We start from the raw sequence: 13,644 nt of genomic DNA, 5'->3' as shown, positions 1-13,644 counted from the left end.
CATATGAGCCGCTGACGCGGCTGGGTATGACATAGTTATGACATGGGGGATCTGCAGAGGACACTGCTATGTGGGGGATCTGCAGAGGACACTGCTATGTGGGGGATCTGCAGAGGACACTGCTATGTGGGGGATCTGCAGAGGACACTGCTATGTGGGGGATCTGCAGAGGACACTGCTATGTGGGGGATCTGCAGAGGACACTGCTATGTGGGGGATCTGCAGAGGACACTGCTATGTGGGGGATCTGTGGATGGCACTGTTATAGGGGATGTGTGCTATGACACATGGGGCCATGAGGGGGGCCAGCATAAGACACACATAGCATCTTATGCTGGTCCCCCTCATGGCCCTATGTGTCCCCTCATGTGTCCTAAACTGCGCACATAACTCTCCTATTCATAAAATGGCCAGCCTCTGTACTTTCACTATGAATGCACTCACACTGCAGAGAGCGGCAGCGAGCGAGCCGGCCGGCGCGTGACTGACGTCACTGTTACGCTCCTCCCACTTAGTCACGCTCCTGCTTCCTGAATTAAGTGACGTCAGTCACGCGCCGGCCGGCTGGCCGCCTTGCTCGCTCCCGCTCTCTGCAGTGCATTCATCGCGAAAGTGAGTACAGAGGCTGGTCATTTTATCAATAGGACAGAGGACATTTTATCAATAGGGGCCCCTTCATATATAATTGCGTCATTTTTGGGTCGGCCGAATCGCCATATTGGATTTGCCGATTATCGCGATTCGATTATTTTTGCGATATATCGTGCAGCCCTAGTACATACATATAACTTATATCAATTTAACCAGTATAACTTGGGGACAAACCTATCCAAAATTCACTTGAATAGGTTCAGGGGTTTAAAAGTTAGTAAAAGTATCTTAAAAGGGCCGTAATCCAGGGGCAGGAGGCGGGCAAACAGCCCCCTCCAAAACACTGTGGCGAAGTGGCTTTCGCCACAAACTCCATTGAAGGTCAATGGGGGACGGATCCGTTTTCTATTGTGTCAGGACGGAAAGCAAACTGCAGCATGCTGCAGTTTGCTCTCCAGTATGAAAACGGAATGGAACGCATTTTGGAGCATTCTGTTGTGTTCAGTTACGTTTTGTCCCCATTGACAATGAATGTGGGCAAAATAGAAAAAAAAAATTCCGGTATTGAGGCCCTATGACGGATCTCAATACCGGAAAATAGAAACGCTAGTGTGAAAGTAGTCTAAGCTTATGTCATTTTTTACCATTAGTAAATCTGGGCCAATGTTATTTTCTTATGTTCTCCACCTATTAGGCCTCTTTCACATGACAGAGTTTTCCATCTGGATGTGATTCGTGTAGATAACGCATAGCATCCGGACTGAATCTTGACCCATTCATCTCTGACGCATCATCTCTGCATTGAGGAAAACTCTCAACATGTTCTATATTGTGCGTCTTTCGCCAAGCCTTTGCGCCATAGTAGTGAGGGGGGGGGGGGGGCTGCATAAAATATCTGAATGCATCTGGATGCAAAGCGTTTTTCACCGATGGTTCCTAGGAGATGTAGATGGTTATTCTTCTGTTTCTTTTCACGCGCGTGAATAACGCATGCAACCTGGTTGCAATCCAGATGGAAAAACCGCACACTGAACACAATTGCAGAAAAAAAACTGATTGAACTTGTGTGCAAAAGCATCCGTTTTTTCCTGACACAATGAGGCCTAACATAGGATGCTTCTAATGCAGTTGCTCACATAGGGTGCATGCCGTCCTAGAGCGGAGCTGTGCCGCCATGCAGATAGAGGGTGGCTCAGTGCCAGCAGAAGTGAGAAAGCCCAGGCCAGTCATAGGGTAATACCGAATGTAAATCTCTTCTAATGGTCAATATACTGGGAAGGAAAAAAGATCTCTGGGCCGACAGCAGGATCATTAGCACTGTTATATGACAGTCTTTTGGAATCATATTTAATTGTCAGTTTGGGTATATGATGGGCTGAGTTTTGGCACTGGTTCCATTACTCCTGGCAGACGCTATGATACCACAGAAAAGAACAGACTGAACAAACCGCTCTCCAGCTTATCCGTAATGAGCTTCTAATAGACACAAGACACTAGATGAGGATCTCAGGAGAAGACTGGGCTAAGAAGCTGCATCTCTGAAGGCTAAATATTCAATGGTGATGTAAAAATAGAGAAAACACTGCTCTGCTAGTGGAGCGGGAAAAGGGAACCGCCACAGAGTAGGAACACTCGGCTGGCACATGGCATGAGGGTAGTTTATGGTGCACAGTCTTTTTGGTCTTCTTTGCACCCCTGTGTTATGCACCCTCCCATGGTGTCAGCTTTAGCTGTAATACTGTAATACCACTCAATGGCTAAAGGGCCTAATAGACTGAGAAAACTGCCTGACTGGAAGATCATTAGTCGCCGCCACACCCCCTGGTGAAATCAGAAATCTGCTAGGGTCAGATGATGGCACCAACGAGCAAACAGCAAAATTACTCAGCAATTATTGTCTCGTCTAGTTGGACGACTTTTGAGTGAAAATGACTTGCTAAAATCGCCACTGGCTGCTCCTTCACTAAGGCCTCATGCACACGACCGTTTTTCAGGTCCACATCCGAGCCGCAGATGCGGACCCATTCACTTCAATCTGTTGCTCCGTTCCGTGGCCCCGCAAAAAAAATATAGCATGTCCTATTCTTGTCCGTTATGCGGACAAGAATAGGCATGTCTACAATGGGCCGCCCGTTCCGCAAATTACGTAAGGCACACAGGCGGCTTCCGTTTTTGCGGATCCGCGGTTTGCGGACCGCAAAAAACTGAACGGTCGTGTGCATGAGGCCTAAAGCATATATCTGTCTGTTGGGACTCCAACTTTAATTTTAGGTTCCTTTAAAACATATGGCATAAGGCACACTATGTGATGATCCACAAGGGCCTACATCAAACACTGAAAGAGGAATCTGACTCTGTACCGCCACCTGTTACCCACAAGTGGTACTGCAGCCAGCTGAACTTGGTGACTTTAAAATCCCCCAACTGACAGCGTTTTACCTGGAAAACAGCAACAGATTCCAGTCTCATCTAATAATCGCAATATTAAAACACACAAAGTATACGGATTAACTTGGCAGCATATTTTAATTACTAATAACAAGCTCGTCCATCCTTGTGTATGGACATGGAAAAGCATGATATCTATACACAGTGTGGCATGCACCATATTCATCAACATGGCGCACACCCCGTTTATGAATATTGGGATGTGGATTAAACACTCCATCCTTAACTTCTTTTCCACCACATTTATATATATATATATATATATATACACACCATGATACAGATGCGGTCCATGTGCCATCTGCATTTTTTTGTGGACCTTTTGACTTCAATGGGTCCGTGGTCCTCATTTTACAGACATATCTTTTTACAAAACGGACATATGGATGTGGACAGCACACGGGTGATCTATGTGCCTTCTGCGTCCATATGTCAGTTCCACAAAAGGATAGAACATGTCCTATACTTGGTCGCAAAAGGTGCATGAGGCTTTGGTGTGAGCAGGGATGATCCAACATCTAGCCAGGCTTCAGTAAACTCTCTACTGCATACATGAAGTCACACTGGAAATTCACATTGGTCTTCTAGACCTTGCAATTACTATTTGCAGCCTACAGATCATAGTGAAACCTTCCACATGCACATAACAAGCGGCCAGGATGATTCACATCCATCTACTTGTGCAAGAAAACACACAATGTTATTTGGACAGGAGTAACGCTCGTGAGGGTCAAACATAGGACCTGACTGTAAGCACCCACTTCCATTAAAACCACTTGTGGTGCAACCGGAGCACAATCATGTCTATTCCCACCATTGTATAGAAATTGCTGAGTCCATTAAGGAAAGCAATGCCAGATAATGGCTCTAAAACTATAATAAATCATAGAAATATCCAGCATCCCAGCAAGCCCCGGGGCTTCCTCTTCTTCTGAAAAACATCCTCTTCTCTTGCTAAGTAGACAAAGGGCTTCATGTTTGCATGCATGGCAGACCAGTGCTGATGCTGCGCTTTGTGCTGTACTTTACCTGGCAATCCCATCTTCCCTTTGTCTGCTTATGTCAATAGAGACATGTATCAAAAACACGCAATATCTGCATAAGCCGCTGATGGAGAAAAAAAAAAAAAACACGGAGTGCCAGTATGGAAAATAATGATTCCGGTTTCATGAAATTGATGACCTATCCTCAGGATAGGATCGCCAGCAGTGTTGGATTTCTTGCGACATACACAGGGATCACATTCATATCTACGGAATCATCGCTATTCTGTTATCCTGGCCTTGACAGCTGCCACGCGACCAGTGCCTCCATGTAGCCATACCCTTAGAGAGAACACAGCTCCCGCCCCGCTGCCCAACACTGCTGGATTGTTTGTGATTCGCATGTCATGGTCGCAGCCAACAAGCGAGTTGCGCTGTGATCCATTCATCCCTATGGCAGCCCAGCTACACTGCGATCTGTGGTCGCCCCCAACTAAGATGGCCACATAGACATACCAAAGTTGTAAAAAGCCAAAAAGGCATTTGTAAAAGATATCCAGGTGCTTCTTCATCCTAGTACTGGGCAGGTATTGAACATACAAATGCCATCTACCTTCCAGGGAATGGAAGCGCCATTAGACCCAGTGTAGGTGACTGAGATGTTATAGACCTATAATGTACACCACAGGTTTCCACTGGTTGGGATCCAGGCTCTCGAACACCAGTTAGAGCAGATCGTAGCTTCAGGCTCCGTTGACCGGTTTCAATCTTTACTCATAAGATGTGAAGATGAACGTCAGACTATCCAAAGTGCAGTTCAAAAATAAGAAGAATTATAGACAAAAAAAAGCATTAATAAGGCAAGTCGATCGGCCATCTTCAGCTCTGCTAAGGACAGAAGCTAGGGCTACTAGGTTTTCTCCAAAAAACTTTAGTGATACCTCATCAAGACCCCCTGACGAAATATGTGACCAATTTATTAACTGGCACATGCCTTTCGATAAATTTCTCACATCTGTGAGGTTCGTGTGCCAGAAACTGAAACCTACCCTGGTTGCAATTTCATTCAATTTTCTGGCGTAAATTATACTAAGTGGCACTGACCTCTTCTAAACGCCACCCAAAAAAAAAAAAAAAGTGTGAAGCCTTTGTAAATGTCCCCCAATGTCTTTACATTATTCAGATATGACTCAGGTTAACGACTATTACATGAGCCCATTACTAAGATCCCAAATCCTGCCAGTGGTCATAACCATAACTGCCCAGTGTAAGTACCAAAAAAAAACTAAAATCCTGTTACTGCCCAGTAATCATGAGCTGGTACACGTTCCTGTGGGATGTAGTAGTTACACTATGCCCCTGCTCTACTGTACTACTAGTAGGACTGAAGAAACTGCACACTGGACTTTACTAAAGGCGTCTGTTTTATGGTTATAACAGTTTCACCAACTCCTCTTGGTATTAACCCCTTCCTGACATTTTTCACCTTCCTGACGGCCTATTTTTGTAAAACGTGCCACTTTATGTGGTAATAATGTTGGAACGCTTTTACTTATCCAAGTGATTCTGTGAAAGTGTTTTCTAGTGACACATCGTACTTCATGTTAGTGGTAAATGTCAGCCGATTATTTATAAAAATAAATCCAAAATTTACAGAAAGTTTGGAAAAATTCCCCATTTTCTAAATTTTTATTTCTCTTAAGACAGATAGTGATACCTCATACACGCCTCAAAGTATTCAAAAAACAGATTTTAGAAACTTTGTTAACCCTTTAGGTGTTCCACAGGAATTACAGCAGATTTAACATTTCTATTTTTTGTGCAGATTTTCCATTTTTATCTATTTTTTTTTTTCATGTAACACAGCAAGGGTTAACAGCAAAGCAAACCTTAATATTTATTACTCTGGTTTTGCAGTTTACAGAAACACCCCACATGTGGTTGTAAACTGCTGAGCATACTACAGGTCTCAGAAGAGAAGCAGCACCGTACGGTTTTTGTAGGGCATGGATCGTTTTTTTGGGCACCATGCCCCATTTGAAGAGACTCTGAGGTACCCCTACAGTAGAAACACCCCAATTATTTTTTCAATTAATATTGAATGCACATGGATACTGGCCATGTGCATTCTGCGGAATGGAATGGCTAGCCCACAATGTCCGTAACGTGGACAATAATAGAACATGTTCTAATCCTTTGCGGAACGGACATACGGAAACAGAATACACAGAGTAATTTCTAATTTTTGCGGCGCCATTGAAGTGAATGATTCCACATACGGGCTGAAAAAAAAAATGGAAGGGTCCAAAAATAAGTTTGTGTGCATGAGCCTTTGCACTGACCCCATCAGTGAGATGATCTGACGACTTGATCTGTAGCCCTTATCTCTGAAGTCCTGACAGCTCATAAGCTCAATTCTTATCAAACTGACAGGAAAGTCAGAAGCTATTAGATAAGTATAGATAAGGGCTGTAGACTGAGGGTAAAGGCTGTATTATGCATTCATCAGCGCTCATTAGGGTAGGCTCACATATGTGGCAAAAACTCTGGTAGTTTGTTCCGGCAGAGGAACAGACTACTGGGGTTTACCATATCCGGCATAGCCAGATACCGCCATGCACCCACTGACTATAATGGGATCTGAAAGGGAAAGCAGCAATAGGCATCCAGTGGTGCGTTGTGGACTACCGGAATGTGCTGCGTATAAGAAACCTACCCTTACACAGGCCGATATGCAATGATTGTTCCCCCCTCATTCAGTTCTATTCATCATTGGCAGCACATTCCTGATTACACCGGGAGATCTGCTGCCAATAACCCTGATAAAAGTAAAAAATATACTATTCCACAATCAAATGTACACCTCGAGTGCAACCACAGACATAGCAAAAACAAAGTGCCCATCACACTGGCATAGAGCCTGTGCGGATCCTTTAGTACAGAGCGTACCAGCACTGCTGTACGGGGTCAGACGCCACATGTACAGAGGAATACTCCCCAAGAGGCAACGCATACACGGAATCCAATGGAGCGTGCCAGGTATGACACTGGAGGCACATGTATGTACAGTAAACAGCCCAATATATGCTGTGTGCATGAGCCAAAGTCTGTAGTACTGTAACTGCGTGTAATAAATCATGCGCTTACAGAGAGGCAGTTGAGCCGAGTGTCTTTTTCGGCACTTTTACACACACACATATATATATATATATATATATATATATATATATATATATATATATATATATATATATATATATATATACACAATAATAATAATAATATTATTATTATTATTAGATAAGACGGCATTAGCCAAATATCAGTAAATCCAGAGAGGTGAGAGATATACATCATTACTAGAACACTGGTGTAAGGAGCCCCAGAACACACTGGGAGGACTGGTACATCTATCTAGTATATTTCACATGCTCCACTTCTTTCCTGTGCACTTATCTTCCCAGTGACTACACAGAAAGGTTACTGCCGGTCATTCCTCTCCGCAGATCTCGACAGATCAGCGCCTGGCTCTAATGGTGAGCGGCCCATGATGATGGAGGCTGCAGGGGGGGGGTCACAGCCAGGGTGGGGGACCAGCAAGGTAAATCACTGGTCATAGAGCCTGGAGAATGGGGGTCACAGCCAGGGTAGGGGGATCAGCAAGGCAAATCACTGGTCATAGAGGCTGCAGATGGGGGGGGGGGGGGGGGGGGGGTGTCAATGCCAGGGTAGGGGATCAGCAACAAGCCAATCACTGATCTGGGGACAACACTAAGATACATCTACACACAAGCTTATGGAGAAATCTTGGGATCAATAATGAGTATAATGTCCTCCCGCTCACAGATGAGGGGGCCAGCACTGCATTTCTCCCTGTGTATAATGTCCTCCTGCTGACAGATGAGGAGGGGGCCAGCACTGCATTTCTCCCTGTGTATAATGTCCTCCTGCTGACAAATAATGAGGAGGGGGCCAGCACTGCATTTCTCCCTGTGTATAATGTCCTCCCGCTCACAGATGAGGAGGGGGTAGCACTGTATTTCTCCCTGTGTATAATGTCCTCCTGCTGACAGATGAGGAGGGGGCCAGCACTGCATTTCTCCCTGTGTATAATGTCCTCCTGCTGACAGATGATGAGGAGGGGGTAGCACTGCATTTCTCCCTGTGTATAATGTCCTCCTGCTCACAGATGATGAGGAGGGGGTAGCACTGCATTTCTCCCTGTGTATAATGTCCTCCTGCTCACAGATGATGAGGAGGGGGTAGCACTGCATTTCTCCCTGTGTATAATGTCCTCCTGCTCACAGATGAGGAGGGGGCAGCACTGCATTTCTCCCTGTGTATAATGTCCTCCTGCTCACAGATGATGAGGAGGGGGTAGCACTGCATTTCTCCCTGTGTATAATGTCCTCCTGCTCACAGATGAGGAGGGGGTAGCACTGCATTTCTCCCTGTGTATAATGTCCTCCTGCTGAAAGATGAGGAGGGGGCAGCACTGCATTTCTCCCTGTGTATAATGTCCTCCTGCTGACAGATGAGGAGGGGGCAGCACTGCATTTCTCCCTGTGTATAATGTCCTCCTGCTGACAGATTAGGAGGGGGCAGTACTGCATTTCTCCCTGTGTATAATGTCCTCCTGCTGACAGATGAGGAGGGGGCAGCACTGCATTTCTCCCTGTGTATAATGTCCTCCTGCTGACAGATTAGGAGGGGGCAGTACTGCATTTCTCCCTGTGTATAATGTCCTCCTGCTGACAGATGAGGAGGGGGCAGTACTGCATTTCTCCCTGTGTATAATGTCCTCCTGCTGACAGATGAGGAGGGGGCCAGCACTGCATTTCTCCCTGTGTATAATGTCCTCCTGCTGACAGATGAGGAGGGGGCAGCACTGCATTTCTCCCTGTGTATAATGTCCTCCTGCTGACAGATGAGGAGGGGGCCAGCACTGCATTTCTCCCTGTGTATAATGTCCTCCTGCTGACAGATGAGGAGGGGGCAGCACTGCATTTCTCCCTGTGTATAATGTCCTCCTGCTGACAGATGATGAGGAGGGGGCAGCACTGCATTTCTCCCTGTGTATAATGTCCTCCTGCTGACAGATGAGGAGGGGCCAGCACTGCATTTCTCCCTGTGTATAATGTCCTCCTGCTGACAGATGAGGAGGGGGCCAGCACTGCATTTCTCCCTGTGTATAATGTCCTCCTGCTGACAGATGAGGAGGGGGTAGCACTGCATTTCTCCCTGTGGTAGGGTCCTTCTCCACATACTGTCCCAGGGGCTCTTTCTATAATCTTTGGATATTGCCATGACAGGACAGATGGGACTCAGAAAGAAGCACATCTGCATGGAGTTTGGAGCTTTCTCAGCTTGTTCCCTCCAGCTGTACCCCACACTCCAAAACCAGAACTGGGCGGTGGGACATACTGTACAGTAAACAAGACCCTGGTAATACCGCATCTTCCAGAAGTCACTGAGGAGTGACAGTCTATAGGAAGCAGCGACCCCCACAATCCCGACTCCCCGCATACAGGGGTCCTCTCGCACACCCTCAGGATTCGGTCAGTGGGTTTGTTTTTATCAGTATTTGTACAGCAAAATCACAAACAAACCCGCCCTCCGCACTTCTCTGGAGGGTCCTCTCCTGGCTTTGGTCTACAAATACTGGGTGAGAGAAGATCTGACCTTGGCCACCACAATCACAAACAAGGTGACACCGCTGTCACCAGCACGGCCACCTCACCCCACAGAAGCCTCATTTACCTTGTGCCCAGGGTGACGGCTCCTCAGAAGAAAGCCCCCGAATCAGTAGCCCCTCATTTACCTTGTGCCCAGGGTGACGGCTCCTCAGAAGAAAGCCCCCTCATCAGTAGCCCCTCAGCACAGCCACGCTCATGGGACTGGTGTATGCTGCAGCCCGGACACAACAGATGTGATGCTTCCCCTGGCGTGCACTGACTGGATATGTCCTGCACACTGTCTCCCCCTCTCTGCCTTGGAGAGAAAAAGAAGAAGAAGAAAAAAATCCCCGGCAGCGTGCGGTTATCTGGCGGAGTTCCTTTTATAGCCGGCGCAGTGTGCAGGGTTACTAGCGGTCACCGCGAGCAGCGCTCTGTTTATGTGCGGGCAGCACGTGTACTCAGGCCCCGCCCCTTAAGAGGGCGATGCGGCCCGTGCAGTGCGGACGGTGCTTCACCTGCTGCCCCTCATTGTGTTCCTCCCGGGCTGAGGGGAGATAGTCATGTATATTGGAGCGTGCAGTGCGGACGGTGCTTCACCTGCTGCCCCTTATTGTGTTCCTCCCGGGCTGAGGGGAGATAGTCATGTATAATGGGGTCTTCTCTCATGTATATGGGAGCGTGCAGTGCGGACGGTGCTTCACCTGCTGCCCCTCATTGTGTTCCCGGGCTGAGGGGAGATAGTCATGTATAATGGTGTCTTCTCTCATGTATACGGGAGCGTGCAGTGCGGACTGTGCTTCACCTGCTGCCCCTCATTGTGTTCCCGGGCTGAGGGGAGATAGTCATGTATAATGGGGTCTTCTCTCATGTATATGGGAGCTATGGTAAACAAATGACGTCTTCTCCTCGGCTGCTTCTGAGTCATACATGGCGCAGGGCTGGCCCGGTGACTACACTGAGACAGGCTTCCTTGGAAGAACAGGTTACAGCACACACGGATATGTCATTAGCATGCTAACCGTAGTGCTGGCTTCTGTCAGCCTAGAATGTGTAGCCATGGGGTGTCAGGTGCAGGGTATATGGCAGTACATGTGAGGAAGGGGAATGGATGGCATAATGGAGTGGTGTTAAAGGGGTTTTCCTATCACAGCCAGGCTCGGACTGGCCCACAGGGGTACAGGGGAATCCCCCGGTGGGCCCCTGAGTAAGGTGGGTCCCTAGTCTCCAAACCCCTGCACAAGTGGCACATAACACATTGGATTTACTGCACTACATACATATACTCAATGTACAGCACCTCAACCAGCCTATGTTCATATAAAAAACGTGTTAGATTATTTATTATATTTGAATGTATCCATACGGTGGGCCCCAAAATAAATTTTACTGGTGGGCCCTAGGTACCCCAGTCCGACACTGATCACAGCCACCCCTAACCAGGAATGTCAGATGTAAGGCAGCACCCGCCTGAGCCCTTCTGGCCCTCATAGGGACGGGAAGTAAATCCGCCAATGCCCCGGCTACTCATCACAGTGACAGCACTGTACAATAGATGTAAATCACCAGGCCGCAGGGCACGGTATATGACATGGCACCCACCACCGCCGCACTATTTACATGTGGTGATGGTGTGTCCATCTCAGTCATTTGCCATCAATGTCAGATAGGTGTGGGGCCCACCTCTGAGACCTGCTGCTGTCCCCAGAACGGGCCCGCCGAAATGAAGGAGTGCGCCCACTCTCCGTTCACTGCTTTGCCGAGCACTCACTGTGTAGTGGACGGAGCTTGTTACCATGGCGAAGCTCCAGTTTACTGCCCACTATCTAACGGACGCAAGAGCTACGGCAGAACAGCTGATCAGCGGGGGTGCCGGGAGTCGGACCACTGCCATTCTGATATTGATGGCCTATTCTATGAATAGGTCGTCAGTGTAAAAGTCCCTGAAAACCCGCTCAGCTTTTAATTCCTCACTAGACTGTGGCCCTTGTTCCAAGTCTAGACAATCCTCTGTGAGCCCATGGCTTCTAACTCCTGATACATTGTATTCTATCAGAACGGAATGTATCGCCTATACTGGATACAGTGGTACAAAACATGCACTTGGTGCCTCATCGTCTCGCATACTTGTCAAGAATGATGATCCTGTATACAGATGATAAGAACATCAGACTGTGGTGATGTGGGACTGTGGCAATGGAGACTGCATACAAGTTCTGCTGCTCATCAGCCACATCCCCTCCTCCTCTCTGTACTTCATGTCTCTTCATGAACTCCATTCCTACAGAGATTCAGCTGAAGATCATATTAAATTGTATTCAGGATCATAATCCCTGACAAGTATGCAAGGAGGATGAGGCAGCTCTTTACCTCAGTGTTGTGAAGTAACTTGTCCTGCTGTGTGATTAGGACAGGTTTTGTGTGTACTAATAGGACGGCGGACATTTTTTTTCTCCTGATTATTGCTCCACAGATAAAACTAGCCATTATAATTAGTGAGAGGTATTGAGGAATATATTTATAATAAAGTAATATTTAAAGGGTTTCTACCATCAGAATTTCAGTTATGTAGCTGACTGACATTAGCAATGTGCTAATGTCAGCACTACATAACAGTATGTTTTATAACTCCCTGCCTGCCGCCTTTCTCCTAAAAAACACACTTTTACAATATGCTAATGAGCCTCTAGGTGCTATGGGGGCGTTGATTCAGCACCTAGAGGCTCCGTCTACTAACCATTTATCCCGCCCAGGTCCTCCGTTTAGCCTGCCCCGCTCCTCTTGAGTGACGTCCGAGTTAGCTGGATCGCTGAAGAAATCCTGCGCCTGCGCCGTCCACTTCTGTATTCGGCGCAGGCGCAGTGAGTGAAGGACAAGCTCCTGGTGCCAGCTCCCTGACTGTGACTTAGTTGGCGCAGGCGCAGTGAGGGAGCCGGCACCAGGAGCAGCTCCTTCACTCACTGCGCCTGCGCCGAATACAGAAGTGGATGGCGCAGGCGCGGGATTTCTTCAGCGATCCAGCTAACTCGGATGTCACTCAAGAGGAGCGGGGCGGGCTAAACGGAGGACCTGGGCGGGATAAATGGTTAGTAGACGGAGCCTCTAGGTGCTGAATCAACGCCCCCATAGCACCTAAAGGCTCATTAGCATTTAGTAAAAGTGTGTATTTTAGCAGAACGGCTGCAGGGACTAATGTTAGAAACACACTGTTATGTAGTGCTGACATTGGCGCATCGCTAATGTCAGTCAGCTACATAACAGAAATTCTGATGATAGAAACCCTTTAAGTATTTTCATTTTCTTAATTCCCGGAGAACCCCTTTAAGGACTGTTACCACACCTTTTGGAAATTAGTGGGGATAGATGTTATCTTCTACCGAGCTTAGTTGTCCAACCATAGCAACTCATCATCTATCCACTCCGCTATTTCAATCATCCCTACAGACCTGTGGCTAGATGATAAGTTGCTATGGTTGGACAACCCCTTTAAAGGGCTCATCTGACATTTTGATATTGTTGGCTTATCCTCAGGATAGGTCATCAATATTAGATCAGCTGTTTGAAGAGGCCTCGGCTTGGTCCCGTGACTGCTGTGGCCAATCACAGGCTTCAGTGGCCACAGCAGCCTAATTGGTACATTACTGCTGTGGCTTAGCGTTCAAGCTGCTATGACCTCTGAGGCCTGTCATTGGTCCTGTGGGGACTTGAGAAGTCCAGGAATGGAGCAGCGGCGGGACCGAGGGCAGATTGGGGGGGTTTTATGTTCAGGGGCACAGGTTAGGACCCCAGGGGTCGTCAAGCATTTAGGATCTAGTTAAATAAGGATCTTTAATCAATGTATTTATCACGTCTATGTAATGAACACTGTTGTACCATTTCATTGTAAATTAAAGTGAAGTCTACCGTAGCTGCCACACAGGTCAGTCAAGTAGTAGGAGTGCTCCCAT

General features: G+C 47.2%; 1 protein-coding gene across 2 annotated transcripts in view; it reads right to left on the bottom strand.

Annotated features, from left to right (window-relative positions):
• The window catches only part of ABCA1 (ATP binding cassette subfamily A member 1), a 111,156-nt gene extending 101,037 nt beyond the window's left edge, over nucleotides 1–10,119 (bottom strand). Inside the window, exon 1 of one of the 2 annotated variants that reach the window (XM_040417212.1) lies at nucleotides 9,844–10,119. In XM_040417212.1, the coding sequence (XP_040273146.1) occupies nucleotides 9,844–9,886 (43 nt within the window). In that variant the 5' untranslated portion in view covers nucleotides 9,887–10,119. The remainder of the gene's footprint in view (nucleotides 1–9,843) is intronic. The other variant, XM_040417213.1, reaches the window with a different exon arrangement.
• Nucleotides 10,120–13,644: the final 3,525 nt, after the last annotated feature.

Source organism: Bufo bufo, chromosome 2 (genome assembly GCF_905171765.1).
Source record: "Bufo bufo chromosome 2, aBufBuf1.1, whole genome shotgun sequence".
Taxonomy (NCBI): domain Eukaryota; kingdom Metazoa; phylum Chordata; class Amphibia; order Anura; family Bufonidae; genus Bufo; species Bufo bufo.
This window is presented reverse-complemented; position numbering and strand designations above follow the sequence as displayed.